Source organism: Malaclemys terrapin, chromosome 1 (genome assembly GCF_027887155.1).
Source record: "Malaclemys terrapin pileata isolate rMalTer1 chromosome 1, rMalTer1.hap1, whole genome shotgun sequence".
Classification (NCBI taxonomy): Eukaryota; Metazoa; Chordata; order Testudines; family Emydidae; genus Malaclemys; species Malaclemys terrapin.
Genome location: NC_071505.1, coordinates 143,401,904 through 143,423,713, shown reverse-complemented (window position 1 = coordinate 143,423,713; position 21,810 = coordinate 143,401,904). Strand labels below are relative to the sequence as shown.

At 43.2% G+C, this 21,810-nt stretch overlaps 1 protein-coding gene across 3 annotated transcripts in view; it reads left to right on the top strand.

Moving 5' to 3' along the window:
• Positions 1 to 21,810, top strand: part of NCAPD2 (non-SMC condensin I complex subunit D2) — a 70,977-nt gene that overhangs the window by 26,024 nt on the left and 23,143 nt on the right. For all 3 annotated transcript variants that reach the window (XM_054042123.1, XM_054042131.1, XM_054042140.1), the window contains exons 19-26: positions 8,013 to 8,097; positions 8,183 to 8,344; positions 8,614 to 8,831; positions 11,178 to 11,289; positions 11,638 to 11,761; positions 11,969 to 12,124; positions 12,385 to 12,562; positions 16,593 to 16,687. In XM_054042123.1, the coding sequence (XP_053898098.1) occupies positions 8,013 to 8,097; positions 8,183 to 8,344; positions 8,614 to 8,831; positions 11,178 to 11,289; positions 11,638 to 11,761; positions 11,969 to 12,124; positions 12,385 to 12,562; positions 16,593 to 16,687 (1,130 nt within the window). The remainder of the gene's footprint in view (positions 1 to 8,012; positions 8,098 to 8,182; positions 8,345 to 8,613; positions 8,832 to 11,177; positions 11,290 to 11,637; positions 11,762 to 11,968; positions 12,125 to 12,384; positions 12,563 to 16,592; positions 16,688 to 21,810) is intronic.

The following is a 21,810-nucleotide window of genomic DNA, read 5'->3' as shown; positions in this document are numbered from 1 at the left end:
TTTTGAGGTTTTCCCCAGATCAGTTTTTCCCTCTTCCTTCTCCTATGACTCCTGCTGGGTCACCAGACAGACCTTTTTTGCCTTTCATTTCTCTTCTATGCCCCTTCCTGCCCAACAGTGCTGTTATCCCTGGTAAGAGCCATTGTGGCTCTGAAATCAGACCTACAATTATAAGAGGATCAAGATGGATTTAGAAGACCTGAACAGTCTGTTTGTTCCACCTAGAACTGTTTTCCTGTAACCTTATGGACAGTTTGTATATCCTTATTTTATAGATATGTTTCCAGATTACTGGAGAGACTGACAGTCCTGGGCAACATGGCCTTACTGGACCCCACCTGAAGAGGTGTTTTGGGGTTTTTGGATCATCCACAGTATGGGTCGGGTGGTGAGGCCCTAGCTGAAAAGGATCCAGTCAAAGTGATCTTTTCAGATCCAATGTCCCCAGATCCATCTTCAGCCCAAACAATAGTACCAGACACATCCTCTGAGGAAGAAGAGGAATTGGTCCCTCTCCTGGAACATCTGGGTCCAGTTGCAAATCCACCAGAGTTGTATCCTGATGAAAATATGAGCATTGTTTCTGCTTTGTCTCCTTCAGAGGATGAATCACAATTCCATGAGTTGGTGGACTGAATGGCATCTACTTTGAACTTGCCTTCTATTATTGAAGAGATATTGTTTCCAGTATTTGATATCTGAGGAGCAGCTTTGAGAAGTATGGTGTCTGCTTATTTTGGATACACTTTCAACCTGCTAAAGCAGTTTGGGCTGCTCCTGTTTCCTGCCAGTCCATCTCTAAGAAGGCAGACAAACTGTGAGCTCCCACATGGGCAGTTTCATATTTCCATATTTACCCTATGCCACATTCTTTGATAGTTTCAACAGCAAGTAACAGATTTAGGTCTGGTCAAGTCCATACTGTTGTTGATAGAGAAGGGAAGACGTTACCTTTCCAAGGAAAGTAATATTCAGTGATGAAGAAGAGAAAAGAGTAGCCAATTACCAACCGTAATGTCCCACTACCAGTTTCACCTGTGTGTGTGGGGGGGAGGGGAAATGACTGTGTTTGTTTTAGAATTGAATTATCAGAGGAAATTTGCTAATGCTATCCTCTTAGAAGTTCAAAATGTGGCAAAACGAGTCCTCAGGGCTGCTTTTGATACTTCTGGCTCTGTGGCTAGGGCTTTAGTATCTGCTGTCACCTGTAGACATGTATGGTTAAGATCTTCATTGGCTGTGGATGCTAGATTTTAAAGTTGAAGATCTTCCTTTTGAGGTTGAGGGTCTGTTTAGTAAGAAAAGGGGGCAAACTTTTGGAGAAATTGAGAACAGATAGAGCAGTATATCACTTGGTCTCCTTTTAGTAGTAAAATATAAACCATCTACCGCTTTTCACTACAGGAGGCAATTTTATCCACAATCATCTTCATATTTCTCAACAGCAACTGCAACACCAGTAACTTACTACTTCTCAGTCTCAACAAAAGAAGTCTTTTAGGCCCGGACCTAAGTCGAAGCAATCGGCTTTCTCCTCTTCATTGAATATGGCTTGTAGATTTGATGTGAGGGTAGAGATTTGAGGACCAACTTGCAAAATTCCTTTCTACCCTTTGTTTGGAGACAGGCCAGACCATTTTGCAAGCAATTGGAGGCTTACTTCATTGGTCAGTTAGAAATAATTGGAAAGGATTATGCAATACAGTTCAAAACACTATCTCCTTTCAGTTCCTCCAACCTTCCCCTTTTCAGGGAACCATCTCACAAAGTTGTTCTTCTGTCAGAAGTTCAGGGATTGCTTCTGATGGGAGCTATAAATGAAGTTCACAAAGATCTATGGGATTAAAGTTATTTCCTGATGCAGAGAAAAGATGGGGCTTTTGCCCTATTTTAGATATAAGGAAGCTAAACACATTCATCTGGAAGTTTCGGTCCCAAATGTTAACCCTAGCCTCGATCATTCCCTCACTCTCAAGCATGGATTGGTTCAAAGCTCTCTAGGATGCATATTTCTATTCAGCTCAGTCATCAGAAGTACCTCTGTTTTGTCGTGGGACCGACCTCTTCAGTTTGAGGTCCTAGGGTTCTTTCTCTATGGTGCTAAGGGTCCTTACAAAGTGCCTTTCAGAGGTAGTCAAGTATCAGGGGGTAGCCGTGTTAGTCTGTATCTACAAAAACAACAAAGAGTCTGGTGCCACCAGACTCTTTGTTGTTTTTTCAGAGGTAGTGGTATATCTTAGAAAAGAGGGTGTCTTCGCTTATCCATATATTAAAATGATTAGCTGGTAAAGTAGGCTTTGTGCACAGATCTGTTGACTCATTCAGTTTAAAACTTCTCCTTACAGATTTAGTACTGCTTACAAATGTCAAGAAGTCTATTCTCTGTTCAACTCGGACAATCATCTTTATAGGATCAGTGGTGAACTCCGTAGCAGGAAGGATTTTCCTTTCAAAGGAAAGATTTCTGAAGATTGGTAGTTCTCAAACCCAGATATTAATTTTCACTTTGGGTCTGATGGGTCATATGGCAGTGACTACTTATGTCGTTCGGTTTGAACGTCTCTGAGTCCAGTGCAAAATTGGTTGGCTCAAATTTACAAACCAAGCTTGGATAAACTTCATATGCTAGTCACCATGCCACAGCACATTTTAGATTCTTTGATGTGGTGAATGAACAGAACTGATGTTTTGAAGGGAGTTCTGTTCAGTCCTCTCTCGCCATTAGTCACAATAACCTCTGATGCGTCAGACAATGAATGAATGGAGACCTCACTAAGCCCTCTGACAGTTTTGAGATCACTGGCTGTCCCAAGAAAAGAATCTGCACATAAATGTTTTAGAAGTGTGGGCAATTCATCTGGCTCTCAAATCTTCTTTTCCTCCTCATCTAAGGGGGAAAGTTATGCAGATAGTGATGGACAATACAATGGCTGGGTTATGTCAAGCAAAGACTTGCTGATTCAGCTCTGTATGCTGAGGCAACCAGTCTGGGATTGGGGCATACCACGAGACATCTATCTGATGGCTTTGTATTTAACAGGGGAGAGTGTTTGGTAGATCGGGCTCAGCTGAGGGAAAGCTCTCAGATGCACAAGTGGTTATTAAAGGACCTGCTTATACAGAGAGCTTCTCCAGTTGGGGTTAGCTTGTCATGAATCTTTCTTTTTTACAAGCAGGTATAACAAAGTGTCATATTTTTTTTTGCCCAAGAGTAGTCAGCCCATCTCAGACGCTTTTCTAATGCATTGGGGAGAAGGCCTTCTGTATACTTTCCCTCCTTTACATTAATTCAGAAGGTGAGGAAGATAAGACTGGACTGAAGATAAGATTGGACAAGAGGAGGCTGATCCTGGTCACATCAGCCTGGCAAGGATCAGCAATGGTATACAGACCTACTGTCAGGGGAGATGTACAAACTACTACCCTTGTCTCTAGACCTATTGTCTAAGCAGCATGTAGAATTCTTCATCTGGATTTCCAGACTGTTCATCGAACAGGCCTGGACTATTGGACTCTGACTAATACACTGTGAACCAACAAGGAACAGGATATCACTTTACTCTAGAAAACATTGTACAAGAAAATATTATCACTTGAAATTAGCTAGATTTGTCTTTTGGAGATGGGGGGGAAATCTTGCACTTACCGGGGGATCAACACCTGGTGATTGATGCATCAGCGGCAGATCACTCTCCTGTCGACTCCTGTACTCCACTGGATCAAAAAGAGTAAGGGGAGTCGATGGGAAAGCTATGTCAACGGGAGCCATGTAGCGTGGACCCCGCGGTAGGTAGATCTAAGCTACGTCTACTTGAGTTACACTATTCATGGAACTCAAATTGCATAGCTAGATCAACTTTTCCCTGTAGTGTAGACCAGGCCTAAGTCACCAGTTAAATTAACTATTCCAAAACATAAGGAATAAAAATTGTATCTAAAGTCTAAGCGGTTATCTAATTTATCTAAGAGTGTGCTTGGCAGCTTTGTTTGTCTTATTTTGATGGTAGATTGTTTGTGCATGATATGATTAAAAGATTTCTAAAGCAGTTATCTAGTATGTATTCCCCCTTCAGGGACCTAGTTTCCACATGCAATCTTATTTTGGTCTTATCTATGCTTATGAAGACCCTTCTTGAGTACTTCGTAGTGTTATTTATTTATCTATTAAGATTGTGTTTATGCTTGTTTATGACATCAGCCAGAAGGGTAAGTTAATTTCATGCATTGATGGCAGTCCCACCTTTCTTTCTTTCTTTCTTTCTTATAAAGATAAGATGGTTTTTAGACCTGATCCCAGGTTTTTATCAAAAATAGCATCTGAGTTTCACATAGGACAATAAATTTATCAGTGTTCTTTCAGAAGTCACATGCTAATACTGGGGAATCTGCTTTAGATACTTCAGATGCTAGAAGAGTTCTAATGTATTATTTAAATAGAAATAAAAATTTTAGGAAGTCTTTTGGGTTCTTTATTCCTTATGTTAAGAATCATATGGGTTATCAAGTGTCTTTTCAAACTATTTCCAGATAGTATCCTTGAATATTATAAGTTAGCAGCAGTTTCTCTGACCACTAGTGTGAGATCTCATTCTACTAGGACAGTGGCATCATATTTTGCTGGTTTTAAACATGTTTCTGTTGGGGAAATCTGTAAAGCTGCTACTTGGAAGTCAGTTCATACGTTTACTAAACATTATACTTTTAGATTTGGCTTCCAGAGCAAATGCTAGGTCTGGTAGAGCTGTTCTTCAATTGTTATTTAATTAGGACTTTGTGTCCATCTCCTAAATTCTTAGCACTGCTTTCCAAATTAAACGTAAGTGGGAATGTATCCAGAGCCCCTTGAAGAAATTAAGATTGATTACTTGTAAATGGAATTCTTTGAGATGCCTGCATACTTGCACTTTCCACTTGCCTTCCCCCCTTTCTCAGTCATACCTTAAGTCCCCTTTCCTTCCTCTCTTCCCCTCCCCCCCCCCCCCCCCCCAATCAGTGGTATGAGGAACTGAGGTGATAGAGGGTGGTGTGTGTGTATTCCATAATGTTCTATGGAAATGTGCTTGTGTGTGTGAATATAAGGTAACTGGAATAGGCTTTATGCAAAAGGTCTCTTGTAAGATATCATTGCAAAGCTTATAATGTACTGAGTGTGTTCATTCTATTTGTATGCATGTATCATTCTTGTAACTAGAAATATGAAGTATAACTCTGAAGTCCTATTGTAATTATGCAAAGTGTGGGCCATTAATGGTGGCTTGGAATCTTGATGGCTCCTATTGACTAGGACAATTGGTTGTGAATGGCTCTGTTTACTTGCAAGCCTTCCTGGGTACATACAGGCCAGCCCTGGAAGAATGAAGGCTGGGGTCTCACAGGACATGTGACCATGTCACATGATACTGGAATCCATCTTAAACCTGGTACTTTTCCATTTAGGAGGGGTGGGGACCCAGAGAGACAAAGGATTCCCACCTTTTGTCAAAGCTATAAAAGGGTGTGGAACAGAACAAAAAGGTCCCAGTCATGAGAGAGTCCCTGCTTTTCCCTAAGATACCTGCTGGAACTAACAAGGTCTGTACGAGGGGAAAGGATTGGGCCCAGACTAGGAAGGAGTCTAGTCAGTGAAAGAAGCTTATTGAAACATCTCTGAGGGTGAGATTTGCCAATAATCAGTTTTTTAATGTATTAGGCTTAAACTTCATGTTTTCTCTTATTTTGCTTGGTAACTTACTTTGTTCTGTCTGTTATTACTTGAAACCACTTAAATCCTACTTTTTATACTTTATAAAATCACTTTTGTTTGTTAGTAAACCCAGAGTAAGTGATTAATACCTGGGGGAGCAAACAGCTGTGCATATCTCTCTATCAGTGTTCTAGAGGGCGGACAATTTATGAGTTGACCCTGCATGAGCTTTATACAGAGAAAAATGGATTTATTTGGGGTTTGGATCCCATTGGGAGCTGGGTGACTGGGTGCTGGAGATAGGTGACCTGCTGATCAGTTTTTGGTTAAAGACTGCAGCTTTGGGAGCGTGGACCAGACCTGGGTTTTTGTTGCAGCAGGCTAGCGTGTCTGGCTGAACAAGGCAGGGTTCTGGAGTCCCAAGCTGGCAGGGAAAATGGGCTCAGAGGTAATTCCAGCATGTCAGGTGACAGTCCCAAGGGGGTCTCTGTGACCAAACCCGTCATACACACAAATATAGCCTTGATCTTGGAATGTTTGTGAATGCTATGGGGAGTGGTGGTGGAAGGGTGGTGGTGCATGTGTACCCCAACAGGTACTGTGTAGAGAAGGTTCCACCAATAAGCAGGAATATGTAGTCATCTTGAATAGGGATGTAAATATTGGTTAAAAAATTTAACCAGTTAAACTGTTAATTATATCGGTTAACCATTAACCGAGGTAGCTCCGGCAGGCCTGGTGGCGCCAGGGCTGCTCCAGCTTGGCCGGAGCTGGGGGGAGATGCTTCAACCCAGCCCGGAGCTCCAGCCCAGCACAGGGCTGCCAGGGTTAACGGTTACAGTTGATTAACCGGTAAGCCTAATGCTTACCGGTTAACCTTTTACATCCCTAATCTTGAAGAACTCCAGTTATAAGTAAGTAACGTTCATTTAGAGAAGTGGCCCATCCACAGGGAAAACTGCTTCCTCTAATCTCCATTATAAGTTGGCCTATGTCCTGAAATATAAATTCCTTATCCCTACTTAAGTTCTTGGCGGAGAGAGGTTTTCAGTCTGTTTTTAAAACTGATATTCAAAAACAGTTCAACATTTATATGTTGATAGGAATATCTGAAGCCTTGGCCCCAATATAATGGAACAATGAGCTTTTTATCTTTTAAAATGGATTGTCTTTTTAACTTAATTGTTCATACATTAAAGAGTGAATAGAAATACTTGGTCTACCTACTTCTCATGCGCAATAGAATTCTCTGCTCTGGAGACTGACTGGGTTACCTATGCCATAAATGAAGCCTTGAGAAACTCAGTGTTTTAGTGCCAAACTTTCCTCCCTATATTAGCCTCACAGCCCCAGTTGGTTACTTCTGTGCCACAGCACACAGCTTCTCTCAGCAGCTCAGCTTTCTGGAAGGAACTAGGGCAACAGATGGTTGAATGCTCGTAGCAGCTCTTCCTTCCTCCCTCCCTCATTGATACTCCAGACCTGGATTGTGACTGTAGGAATATAATTGTAGCAACTGAGGCTATATCTCCCACTGCTGGAAACTGATTTTCTTACTTTCCATACCCAAACAATATGCTTATGTGAGTTGAGCATCTAGGCAGCTCCAGATATGCTCATGCTATTCTGGCCATGCTTGGCTGTTCAAGTATGTCAGACTCCCAGCCCAGGAATAACTCCTCTCTTCCAGCTTACTCTCTCCCCAGCTCCAGGTTCCATGCATACAGAATGGGCATTTGGTTTCACTTGTCCAGCTTCTGTGCTGCTGTCTGTGGAAACTGTTTCTTTCAAGCCCCCAAAATGGCAAGGGGGAGGGTCTACTATATCCTTATAATAATATGACCTGGACTGGTGTCAGTACTCCAGGTGAAGGCATTCTATTGATTTTAATATAATAGCATTAGAATATTTTCAGCATTTACATGTCTTAGCATGTATCCTTGTTCACCTGGTTGGAAAGCAGGATCAAGTGGTACTCCAAGGGAATAACTGATAGAACAAGCTCAAAAGTAGGATTGGCCATCTTGGTTTGGAAGCTTCCTTTGTTGGCCTATAGCTGCAGTCTTTCTGCATGATGCAGTGTGACCACTGTAACTTCAGAAAGGGGCAGGAACCACTTTTGTTCTGTATTGCTTGGGCTCTCAACTGACTCTAGAATTGCTCCCCCAAAACATTCTGGATGGCTCTAGCATCAGTATAACACATTTGTATCTAGAAGTATGAGTGTGAAAAGAATGAGCCCCTCAGCAACACAGAGGGAGGGAGAAGGAGGGTAGAGGAGGTTGTGAGTAAGCTAAGGTTACCCATCTTTCCGGGGTTCTTTCTACAGCCAGCTGAGGGGAAGAACCATGCTCCTTTCCGGCTGCCGCAGACACACCAGCTGTTTAGACACCTGAGTGAGGCTGTGACCACAGGTGAGGTCAAGGAAGCTGCAGGGTATGGGGTAGGTGTTGATATGTCTGTCCTGTGTAACATGTGGATCTCTTTTGTACTCACCAGGCTTTGCCCAGCCAAGCACACTCTGGATCCCCTTCATGGAGTCAGCAATGACCCTCATCTACCAGTTAGCAGAAGGGCCTGAGGAGATATGTGCCCAAATTCTGCTGTGTTGTAGCCAACAGGCTCTGGAGAGGCTTCAGGAGCCACAAGGGGTGGAAGCAGGTGAGGTGGATGGAGGAGGTCTGCTCCCATAGCCTGCAGCATTGCAACCAGCTGCCCCTGGGGTAGGTAGGTCAGGGAGGCCTGGTGAAGCGGCTCCAGAAGAAGCTGGATTAGAAGAGGATGAGGGTGTAGTGAGCTGGATATCCAAAGGTGTAGAGGTGGGGTGCAGAGTCATTGAGACTTGCTGATAATTAATAATAATAATAATGGAATGTAAGTCCAGAGAAGTTGTTCTATGAATTTTGACTCCTTCCTTTTCCACCCATCAGAACCAGGGACTTCTCCAAGCAGTGTCCTCGGCGGTGCCAACACTCTCCCTACCTTCCTGCTGACACATCTGCTGTCCCTCGTGGGAAATGTGGCCTTACAACAGGTTGTGCATCTGGAGCGGGCAGTGAGTGCAGAGCTTCGTAGGCGCCGTGTCCTTGGGGAGGAGCAGGAGGCCAAGAAACATGTTGTCAACAGCACCAAGGAGCAAAGTGCCAAGGTGAGAATTGAGCTCCTTCATATGCATAGCCCATTCCTCCTCAGTCACTGCTCCAGCAAGTTTCTAAGGGAACTGTTCTGTAAGGAGTGGTGTGCAAGACCACTGTGGATTGATTTTAAATCACTGATTCTAATCACAGTTTAAATCAGCAAGCAGGAAACCTTGGATTAAATTATTGGTGGGTTTTGGTTTTTTTAAATCTTGTTTTATATATGAACTTTTTAGTTCTTTTCCTAAAAAAAGGCTGATTATCATTGGTTGGTGGTAACCATTAAAACATGTTGCTATAGCCTTCACACTAAATTTAGTGCTTCTTTTTGCTCACCGAGAAGATGCATTATGTTAGAATACAGTGATTTTATGATTTCTTATTTACTAAATTTTTTTACTTGTGATTTGTGTCAAGCTCTGTTTGGCTGGAAATTCAAATTTAATTAAATGCACAAAAATAGCATTTTTAAATGGTTATTCTATTAGTTAAATCTACTTTAAATATACTGGATACATATGAAAAACTTTGAGGGGAAAAAAGGTTATTAAAAGATGTTTTGCATTTAAAATTAGTTGATTATTAAGCAAATGAAATATCCTCCGTAGTTAGTGAATTGAAGTAATTGTTTGTTTCTGCTCACTATATTCTTCAAGATTTTAGAATTGGTAGATCTCATCCTCACCTAGTTCTTATTGATAGTCTGGAAAGGGAAAAACTAGGTTTCCTACTTTTTCAACTCCCATTGGCTTTTTAACTTTGAATGAACTAGTCATTGAACTGAACTTGTTGAATAAATCTGAAATGAAAAAATTCTCTCTGAAGAGGCTATTGCTTTCAAAATTTAGTTTAGCATTTCAACAAACTTGTTCCAGGTGCTTAGCGAATGACTTCCTCCGGTTCAGTGATTTGACTTTCTTTTAAACTTGGCAGTCAACGTGTACTGCTCAATATTATTTTTTGTATTTTTAAATTAAATGTTTTTAATGTGTTATAGTAAGAATAGGTCTTAACATAAGTTGTCATATTTAATGTAAATACAGGTTCATTTTGTATAAACTACTATTTAATTTTTAAAAGTTGAATTTTCAGTTTTTATCCACCTTGTACAACATTTAAGAAGACTGACTCTCTCTCTCTCTCTCTCTCTCTCTCAAGAGTGTACTGATCCAGTGCTCAAGCAAAGTGCTGAGGGCACTGTTATATGTTTCAGATCAGAGACAGTTGAGGTCTTGACCTCTCATGTTCACTAAAGATCCCCTGATGCCCTTGAGTTTGGGATTGGGGGGTGAGGGAGAAGGAGAATGAACCCAGGTGTCTTGACCATGGTCCCCTCTTCTCTTCCTGTCCCATGCAATTCCTGGCACTGGCACTCCCCAGCACCTTTGGCCTTTTGGCTTCTTTTTTGTGTTCACCTGACACAACCTTTTGAAATGCACTTCAGTGGCAGAGGTCTTTTGTCTGTGCCTTGTCTGACCAAGACTAAGTGGTGGGGGAGGTGCTGAAGGTTGAAGGAGTTTCTGGAGCATCTCTGAGGTTGAGGGATTCTTGTTCCTTTGGAACAGCCTGTGAAATTATACATACAACAGTAGTTTTCTTAAACAAGCTATATTAAAAATAGAGAAAATGGTGGTAGAACAAAAACAGTTAATATATCATACCTACTCTAATATTTTGCAAAGCCCAGTGAGGGAGACTTCCACTAGTTTAAGTTGCAAAACATATATACAGTTTTCCTCATCATCAGAAGCCTCCACTCTGCTGTGTCCAGAAAACTCTTCTCTTTATCCCTCATGCACCCTGCTTATCCAGTTCCCAAGTGTTTATAGTTTATCATCAGATCGGGTCAGGTTACATTGATGTTTCCCCATGAGTGTTTATTCCAGAGTACCATCTGGAGGAAATGGTAAACTGTGTCCTCCATATAAAGCAAGACCAGTTTGATCTTCTGTTTTTATAAGTTCCTCATCAATCAAAGTAACTGGCCTTTTGGATTTGCATATCCATTGTTGCTTATAGGTATTAGACCAGGCCCTCATGCTGGTTGTAGCCCAGTTTGTCTTGGCTGATCAGAGGTCGCATGGACTTGTTTCTTTAAATCCCTCATCAATGCTGCCATATCATGAAATACAAACTGACAGATCTCTCCCCCACTATCATAATTCTATTCAAACTAGAGGGGGCAAATGGTTTGAATTCTCCCTGCGTTTGATATTGTAAGCCTTTATCATGTTGCTGTTAATCAGTGCCCACATCCCACCCTGGAGGGAAGGACCTTGTGATGAAAGGTGCTAGTACGCTGCAAAGTCTTTCCTGTAACTTTTTTGTTCAATAACTTCTTCCTTCCCTCTGCACAGAGCATTGAGAATGAGACCACCATGGAGGAGGATCTGGGCCTAGTAGGTGCCTCAGCTGATGACACTGAGGCAGAACTCATCCGCAACATCTGTGACACAGAGCTTCTGGATGGTGAGTGTGGCCCCGAGATGGGAGTGTTCCCCTCCAGTCCGTACCTCTTTATGTGCCATACCCTAAAGAGTGGACACAGTGTGTGAGAGAACCAGCATGAGGCACACACATTATTCCTTCAGGAAACTTAAAATGCTGTGGAAATTTCCTTTTCGTGTGAATTTCTTATAACATCAGGTTCATGATTCTGAATTTTTCTGATGGCACTTGTCCCCTCACTTCTGTAGTTGGACATCAAATTTGTGTGGACTCTTAAGTAATTTGTGACTAAATATGTGGTCTCCTTTGAAATGAGATACATTTTGTGGTATGTTCTCTCAGATCTGACAGTGTTTCTCCCCACTGCAGGGAAGCAGCTGCTCTCTGCCTTTATTCCCCTGGTGCTCAAGATCTGCAATAACCCTGGGCTCTACAATGATCCAGCACTCTCAGCTGCTGCAGCACTGGCCCTTGGTAAACTCTGCATGGTCAGGTAATGTCCAACCTTGTGGCCATAGTCCTCTCTTCTCCCCAGCCTAACCTCTTAAAGCAACATCTGTCAGAAGTGACTTTGTCCCCAAGTCATAGCACTCTTCTCTGGAGACAGTACGATGACAGTGCCCTTGGCTCTGTTCTCATTGAAGCTCTAAAAATTGAGTCTTGATTTTGTCTTCTCTGTCCCCACCCTGTCTTCCCTCAGTGCTGAGTTCTGTGACTCTCATTTGCGCCTCCTGTTTACCATGCTGGAGAAATCCACCCTATCAGGTGTGAGATCCAATCTCATGATTGCAGCAGGAGACCTAGCTATCCGCTTCCCCAATCTGGTGGAGCCCTGGACCCCCCATCTGTATGCCAGGTAAAGCCTCCTCTCGCACCTCTGGGAGTGGAGGGTTTAGAACAGCTGATTTGGGGAGGAGGGGGGCAGAATGCCTCTTAATAAGGCGAGGGAGCTACAGTAACCCAGGTTTCAGGAGATAGGATGGAGGTCTGTGCAGATGAGGGAATTTTGAGAGCTAAGGGTTGTGGCGGGGAGGCCTGAACAAATATGAGACTTGGCTCTTTGGGTGGGAGACAGATGGCCTGTTGGCTCCCTGTGTAACTGAATCTTTCTCTTAGGCTGCGGGACCCCTGTCAAGGTGTGAGGCAGACAGCTGGGCTGGTGATGACCCACCTGATTCTCAAAGACATGGTGAAAGTAAAGGGGCAAGTGAGTGAGATGGCTGCTCTGCTCATTGACCCTGAAGAGGAAATTGTGGGTCTGGCTCGGAATTTTTTCAGCGAACTTTCCAACAAGGTGAGGGATGGCAAGGGATTCTAGGGAGGATCCCAGTGAGGAGGTGTGGAGATGGAGAGGAGGTTGTTGGGACTGGGGATCTAAGCAAAGAGTGAGGAGCTCTGGAGAAGGGTGCTAGTTTCCAAGCTGTCTTGCACGTGGCCAAGGAGACTGTCTGTCCTGGACCCCCTCTCGTGCTGTCGGGTGACTGTATAAATCCAGAAGGACACTCTCTCAGAACCATCCTTGTGCCAATCCTGATATTGTTGAAAGTGACTATCCATCGACTGCAGAGTACATTGACTCTCTATATGGCCTGTGTTCTACAGGAGATCAGACTGGATGATCACAATGGTCCATTTTGGTCTTTGAATCTTAGAGATTTTGTTACCACCGCATGTAACTGCTACCACCAACCCTGTACCTCATCTCTGCCCTGTGTTCTCTCTTCTTCCCTCTTCAAACATACTACTGTGTGCTCCAGCATCTAGCCTTTAACACTTAAGCAACCTTGGTGGCTGTCACTTAAAGCAGACTTCTACCTGCCACACTTACAGGGCACAGCAATGCTGGAACTCCAGCAGTCTAACCAGCTTGCCTGGTAAACCTGGTAAAGCCAGATGCATTGCTGATATGGCCTTATGCTCCACCTTGTGTGCCAGAACCAAGCCTGAAAAGAAGCAGAATTTCCAGAGATAGTAATAGCTTCTCAGCCAGTTCTACCCACTATGTGGTCAGACATATGTACACATTAACTCCTCCTCCAAAGGAGGAGTACCTCCCACTTGCATACTTCTCTTGGTGCCCACACCTACTTCTCTGTGAGTATGTGCCATTTGGTTTTCCCTGTGTCGAGTGTGCCAAGGAAGTTTCAGGTATCTTTGTTTGGGAGCTTCAGTTACTGGCTCAAGTGCTCACTACTTTGAATCTGGATCCAGAGGACAAACTGCTTTGAACACCCATATCCAGTACTATTAAAGGATGCCAGTCTTGAGAGCCTACCTCTTCAATCTTGCTTTCAGCCCCATTAAATGTGATTCCCTAGTGGGTCAGCACTGCTCTCGGGAAGTCCTATGTTTAGTCATTAATTCTCCATTCAGAAGCTCACATTCTCTGAACTTGCTTGGTAGCCTCCTCCTGGCCATAACCTCTTACCCTGTAAATTAAGGTTTTTCCCCTACCTCTAAGATAGTCATGGGGTTCCTAAATGGGTCCTGGATTCCTGCTTTCTGTGTTTTCACTGATTGTTCTCCAGGCCTCAGGCTCCCTGTTCAGACCTGTCTCCATTATTTTCACATGCAGAAAGAATTAATTGGTCTGGCATCCAACTACTGGGTTACAGTACCAACATAGGCTAATGAAGCAGCTGAAACTGTTTGTTTGTTTTGGTATTTTGGCACCTCCTATACTAGCTCTAGAATTGGCTCACAACCCCAATTAGCTGCTTCTGTGCCACAGCTGTTAGCAGACCTGCTTGTGCATGGAAATTGACTGTAGGTGTTTACCTCCATGCAGGCTGCAACTAGCACTCAAACTTCTCTCTCCCCCTCCACCCCCCCTCAGCTGATTAGTTTCCTCCATACAAATTGCTCCCGAACCCCTTCTCTCCCCTTGAAATCTTTTCCTGGAATCTTCTGGAAACTGTTCAAATTCAAGGCTGTTTTAAATTGTCTATTGTCCACACAGTCTGTTCCCTCTATTTGGCTGTAGGCTTTTGTGCCTTTTTGTAAGAGGGTAAGAAAATGGAATTGATCCACATGGGAGAGCCTGGTTCAAATCACAACCCTTTTCAAAGGCAGTGAGAAGTGTCTATAATCCCCTGCTGCTGGGGGGGTGGGGGACAACAATTGAGCCTATCTGCTCTCTCCAGAGTTGGTGGTCTGTGTTCTATAACTACTTATCAGTTCACTAGATTTCTGGTCCCTTTAATCTCTTGAGTTCTAGTTCATGCAGGCACTGCTGTTTTGTGTTTCTCAAAGCCGTTTCACTGCCAGCTGGAATGTTTTTTCCTGTTAAGTTCTCTCCTCCTCACAATCAGCAAGTCTCTGATACTCCAGTTTCTCTCTCTATCTGCAGCTTTTCCCACTCCAAGGATTGATTGTTAGGAAGCCCGGTTGGGATGGGGCCCGAGCCTTCCACTGGGAACTTTCTCCTTGGACTCTCCTGTTTCAACTGGAGAACTGGGTCATTCCCAGTTTCCACACAGTTCTGGTACCCAGTTTTTCCTCCAGATACTGCAGACTGACTAGCAATGCCTTTTTCAGGTGGTGTGTTTGGGTTTTTTTTAATTGTCTTTCTTTGCACATGTCCACTTGCTTCTTTTTTTGTGAGCTGTTCATATTTGATTTTCCTGACCATCTTTTCTTACTCTCTTCCTGAAAAGAACATTAAGCTACTTTTTCTCTTGCCTTTTCCTTAATACTTGTTTTTACTGCTGTCACTTACTGCAAATTACCACTGTCACATTCATCCCACTACTTCCACTATTATCATGGGTTCAGGGCTAGCTGCACTTCTGATCCCCTTCTGTGGTATCTCTGAGTGCACACCCTCCAGATTGTAGGCCTCAAGCCTTTACTTTCCTGGAGAGGAATTATGTGATTCTCCCATTCTGACTGATCCCTGGACTATAGCCCCTTGTATACCAACCATGATTTCTCATCCAGTTTGATTGGGTTAAGCCTTGCAAGTCTTCCCTTCAGGAGCTGTGACTAGTGTTGAATACTGTGACTCAAGAAAGCCTTTTGAAATCAAAGTATTTATTTATTCTTCTTCAAGTAGTGTCCCTATGGATCCTCCACTGTAGGTGTGTTTGCGTTCTATGCTGCTGACACAGAACTTTAGTAGCAATGTCCATTTGGCCTACATGTGCTCTCTCTCCCCGTGCTGCACTATGAGGCTAGCCAGCTGATAGACTGATGCTGTCTATTGTGACCAATCAAGTCACAGGAAAGCTAAGTGACATCCAGCGTCCCCAGTGTCTGCACCAAATGGGTACAAAGGTGGGGCCTGTGGGGCATTCACGAGACTGTCCAAAGGGGATTCCACAGTGCTATTTTGAAACTGGTCAGCCAGTGTTTGGGCACATTTAACTGAGCATGGTAATTGCTGGCCCTGTCAGGTCAGGTCTGTCCCTCTGGGGTTGCTAGCCTGCCCAGAAACTCATGTTCCTGAATTAGATGCTGTTACACTAGTCACTAAATTATTCCTTTATAATTATTCTGGGAACTCTACGTGAGAGAGCCAGTTGACTGGCAAACGGTTTCCTTCACCTATCACTATGGGGACCTATGGGAATTAAGCTCCCTATTATGGACACAAATGATCCCTAGGATTCCTCCGTTCTCCTTGAGCTCTCCTGCCAGAAAAATAAAGCTTCTCATAGATTCTCCTGGGTTGAGTAACAGTGACACAGCCTCCTCAAATATTCTGAATCCAAATTGCTTGACCCCAAAGACACTAATAAACTTATGCTGAAAGCGTATCAAGCTTTGCCAGGCCAGCAGGGAATAACTCATGACTCTGCTTCTCCTGCTAAGGTTTCCCCCAAAGTAAGAGGGTTATCAAGGCTCAATGTAGGGGGGGAAAAAACCTTTTCCCATAAGATATGTTTCCCTTAAATCTTCTACTAAAGGAAAAGTGGGGAAAGTTTGGTGCTGTCTCTGAGACTGCAGTGTCAACTCCTTGAAGTCCTCCATCCCAGAAGCGGGGTGTCATTTCCTTTGCTTCCATCCTCAAAACCTCTTTTGATCCTGGCTTTAGGCCATTAGTAAATCTGTAGGGGGTATTTCTTGTGCTCGTCTTGAATGTTCCCGCTAGTAGTTGTTCATCTATTTCTCTGGGTTTGGCTGTGCAGCCTCCAAGAAGTGTGTGCACGTGTAGGTGTACACAGATCCACCTCCAGAAGCTGATGAACATAGCCATGCCAAAAATCACTGGGGCTGGTGACAGGCCATTTAAATTGGAAACTCTGTTCTCTAGCTTGTCCCAAACTATACATTCATTCCTTTGTGAGTATATGCCATGTGATCATTTTGTGTGTCCTGTGCAGGGTAATGCCATCTACAACTTGCTTCCGGATATTATCAGCCGCCTCTCAGACCCAGACTGCGGCGTGGAGGAAGAGTCCTTCCGTACCATTATGAGGTATTCTGGGGAAATGGATGTTGTCTTAAGACTATGTATATCTTGGTATGCAACACGTACAAAGGTCTAGAGAACAGAGACAGTGCAGTGGTATGTAAAATACGTTCCAGTCACTGTCTGATCAGAACTGTTGACTTGTTTCATAATGAGAAGTTGAAATAGGAATTACAGTTTAAAAAAAAAAAAAAAAGGGCAGTAAATCTGTAGGGATATATCTTGTGCTAGTCTTGAATGCTCCCTCTAGTAGCTGTTCATCTGTTTCTCTGTAGCTTTGGCTGTGCAGCCTCCAAGAGGTAGGTAGGCGTGTGCGTGTGCTTGTGTACACAGACCCACCTGCACCTGCTTTGTAGCTAGATATGGGTGAGGGACACTATATAGTGAGATTTCCCCAGCTCTTCTCAGATAATGTTCTTTTCTAGGGCTATGTGGTAACATGGACAAACACCACCAGAAGCATACAGCATTTTCCTAAAGAGTTGTATTCTGGCCACAGTGCTGTTGGGATTTTGATGAAGTAACTCTGTACTTAGGGTTGCAGCTGGGATTCTTCTAGAAGCTTGTTCTTTATCATAAGATCCACACATCCATTAGAAAGATTCTTCAGTCTGGGGATATACTTGTCACTGGCTGACAGCAGGGGAATGCCCTGGCTCTTGAAGTTTCCATGAGTTCTGCCTTCATAGCTGTGGACAAGATATGTGACATAATCTTTTATTGGACCAACATCTACTGGTGAAAGAGACAATTCAAGCCTCACAGAAGTGGTATTCAGGTCTGGGAAGGGGATACTAAAGCAATGTCTACACACTAGCACTTTTGTTGGTATAATTTGTGTCACTCAGGAGTGGGGAGTGTGGGGGGGAGAACACCTCCTGAGCAATATAAGTTACACCAACAGAAGCACCAGTGTGGACAGCGCTATGTCGGCCTGGAAAGCGTCTCCTGCCGATGTAGCTACTGCTGCTCATTGAGGGTAGTTTAATTATGTGGACACGAGAGCTCACTTCCGTCGGCATAGAGCAACTACACGGGAGATCTTGCAGTGGTGTAGCTGCATCGGTACAGCTGTGCTGTTGTAAAGTCTCTAGTGTAGACATGTCCTTAGCGTGTCACAGCTAAATATAAGGTGGAACAGATTATTTAGCATAAGTAGTTCACCTTGAATGGTTCCATAGAATGTATGTTAAGTGGCCCATTAACATCTCTGCAATCATAGGACAAAAAAGGAAGGTTAGTGGCTTTAAATTGTTGTTGTAATGAGCCATAAATCTAGTGTCTTTAAAATAAATAAATAAAAACAAACTTAATAGTGTCTAGCAAAGTTATGAATTTAAATTCCCAGACTAGTCTTTTGAAGGTGTTGTGCAGGTTTCCTTTGAGGATGAGGACTGAGACCAGATATAGAGTGATCGTTTTGTGAAAAGAGTTTGCCTCCGGGTGATTAGTCTTTTTTATTTTGTATGTGTGTGATTTCAGTTGTGAGCATAGTGACAGTTTTTGTTTCACCCACATAGTTATTGGGGCATTTAGTGCACTGGATGAGGTACACCACATGTTGTGATAGGCATGTATAGGACCCATTGATCTTGAAAGGTGTGTTTGGGAGTGGGGGTGGTATTGATGTCTGCAGGTTTTGCATCTGTTCTGGCAGGGTCTGGTGTCACTCTGACTTGGTAGGTCCTGGTTTGTGGAGAGCTGCTGATGAGGTTGTGGGGGTTGTTTTGAAGGCCAGAAGAGGGGGTTTGGGAAAGATTTCTTTCAGGAGGTGAAAGAATAAGGGTTATTTAATGATACCCTGTATAGTTTCCAGTGTAGGGTGGTAGGTGACAAATAAGGGGGTGCAGCTGGAGGGTTTTTTTTTTTTCCTTGTATTTAAGCAGGTTCTCTCAGAATATGTGGGTTTCCCATTCTGTGATGCAGTCTACTTCTCTGGTGGCATGTCCTTGTTTGGTGAAGGTGGTTTTAATTGTGTTAAGGTGTGTATCCTGGGCTTTCTCCTCAGAGCATATTCTGTGGTCTGAGTACCTGGTTGTATATAAGAATTCTTGGAGTGGTTACTGGATCTATGAAGGTAGGTATAGGTTTCTTGTCTGTAAGGTTCCATTGTTGAAGCTAATAATGGTGTCTAGGAAGTTGATGCTAGTTCCAGAGAGTATAATGGACAGATGGTGGTGGTGGTTGAAGTTATGGTGGAAATCTGAAGGAGATTAGGGTGTTTTGTCCAGAGGATGAAAATATCATTGACATATATTAAGTGCATCATTGGTTTCATGAAGCAGTTGTCCAGAAATTCTTCCTCAAGGTGGCCTGTGAAGAGGTTGGCACACTGGGGAGCAATCCTAGTACCCCTGGCTGTTCCCCTGTTTTGGACAAAATGTTTGTTGAATATAAAATTGTTATGGGTAAGGATGAAATGAATGAGTTTGATGGGTTTAGGGTGGAGATCTGAGTGTTGTCTATTGTCCTGTAGACATTTGAGGCAGGCAGCGATGCCATCATTATGAGGGATGTTGGTGTAGAGCAGGGGTTCTCAAACTGGGGGTCAGGACCCCTCAGGGAATTGTGAGGTTATTATGTGGGGGGTCATGAGCTCCACCCCAAACCCAGCTTTGCCTCCAACATTTATAATGTTGTTAAATTCAAAACACTTTTTTATATATTTATAGGGGGGGCGGGGTCACACTCAGAGGCTTGCTATGTGAAAGGGAACAGAGGGTCCTGTGGCACCTTTGAGACTAACAGAAGTACTGGGAGCATAAGCTTTCGTGGGTAAGAACCTCACTTCTTCAGATGCAAGTATGTGAAAGGGGTCACCAGTACAAAAGTTTGAATCACTAGTGTAGAGGGAGATGACATCCATAGTGGCAAGGATTGAGTTCTGAGGAAGGTTGTTAATGTTGCAGAGTTTCTGGAAGAAGCTGGTTTTGTCTTGCAGGAAGCTGGCCCTTTGTGTGAAAGTGGTTTGAGGATGGTTTCTGAGTCTTGATATTTCTTCTGTAAGAGTGCCATGGCCAGATATGATGGGTCTTCATAGCAGCAGGCAGTCTTAAGCAGATTTACCTGCTGCAGAGCATTTTTGAGGAAAATTCTAAATTTTTTCAGTTTGTATTTGATTTATATGGTTACTGAATCCCAATCATGTCCCAGAGCTGTATTTGCTTTTTGGGGAGTTCCCCCATGTTGTGAATGGAGGGCTTCACACACAGTAGACACTGAAAAGTGCAGTAAGGTATCCAAAGTAATCTATTTATAGATGAATAATATTGACCATTTGAATCCTAGAGGGGCATCATTCTAGCTCTCACTTTTGCAAGAATTATTTTTAACACAGGGAAGCCTTTATTTAAGATTATCACAGAAAATCTTCAAGTAAATTTCTCCATTCTTTGACTAATAAGGGCCACAAATATGCCCCATCCTGGAAACAAAAAGAACATCTGGGATGAAAGCAAAATTAGCGTTCAGGTTTTTTTAAAGGGGAAGTCTATCCTCATGTTCTGAATAAGAAATTAACTACATTTTGAAGACTACATACTTTCTGACATTAGGAAAGTAGAATTAAATTATTTTATATGAAGTAGTTCTCTGCTGGTGGGTATTTTAGATGACTGGGTGCTCTCCTAATAACTGATGGGTCTAGTTCTCTTAACCCCAACCCTGCAAAAATGCAAGCTGTTACAGCATCCTAAAAATTGATGTTTTCCACTGTTCCCAAAATCTAACTTTTTTGCCACTTTATGTGAAAAAGCAAAAGACAGGAAGGAGACAAAATCTGCTTAACTGGAATGATCTAGTTGTGAAAAGTGAAATATCAGAAGCTATAAACTCTCTTCATTTGGAACTATGCTATAAATTGTCTATTTCTACTAAGCTTAGGAGAGATCATTAGGGCCTGGCAGGAGTCCTAATCTTTCTCAGCTGGTGTGGGGAGGAGGGTATACAGATGTCAAAAATACTATGTTAAAAGAACATTAAAGTTACAAAGTCAAGCCTGCAGAAGTTAAGAAGTGCTAGAATTAAGGTTCCCTGTGCAACATTAATTTGCCCCCCTTGTGCTTAAGTATTATGATAGTCTTTTTAATTACAGTCATACTATTTTTTTTTTTTTCTACAGATCCCCCTGCTTCATTCAGTATGCAGGATGGATAGTGCTCACTGAATGAGCTTCACAAAACCCCTCTGATGTGAGGTGGTATTATGACTTCTGTTTTGAAAATGAGAAACACATGGATAGAGTAAGGTTAAATGTCCCAATTTTGTAGGCCTGCTTTTGAGGTGCTTATGACCTGATTCTTTTCAGAATACATAGCATTATACAGTAACTCCTAACTTAACATCATCCCAGTTAGCGTTGTTTCGTTGCTGATCAATTGGAGAACATGCTCATTTAAAGTTGTGCAATGCTCCCTTATAATGTTTGGCAGCCGCCTGCTTTGTCCACTGCTTGCAGAAAGAGCAGCCTGTTATAGCTAGCTGGTGGGGGCTTGGAACCAGGGAGGACTGGCTGCCCAGCAGGCTATCAATTGCTGGGCAGTTCAGCTGTCCCTCCCCCACTGCTGTGTGCTGTTCCTGCCTTCTGCCTTGGGGCTGCTCCTGGGAGCCTCCTGCTTGCTATGTGGTGGGAGGGGGGAAAGAGGGGTGCTAATGTCAGGGTGTCCCCCTCCCCTGTTCCTGCCCCACCGCTCCTGTACCCCATCTCCACAGAGCGTGGCGGGGGGGCGGGGAGAGACACACGACAGGGCTCAGGACAGAGGGAGCTTGCTGGCAGCAGCTGCTGTCTCAACTTGCTGATCTACTTAAAGGCAGTGTACTTAAAGGGGCAATGCATGTTTCTCTCACTCTCTCACACACATAGTGTGTGTCTCTGTCTCTCTCTGCCATGCTAACTCCCCTCCCTCCATTTGTGCTGCCTTGTAGAATGTGAGGCTACATGAACAACAATGTGTTAACACCTGAGGGCTCAGCCAGGTGCTAGTTCATCATTTAGCAGTAAGGTATTCCCTGGGAAATATCCCACCATCTGACTCCACCACCTCAACCAAGCTTCACAATCATCATTGCTGTGTACAGTATTAAATTGTTTGTTTAAAATTTATACTGTGTATGTGTATAATATAAGATAA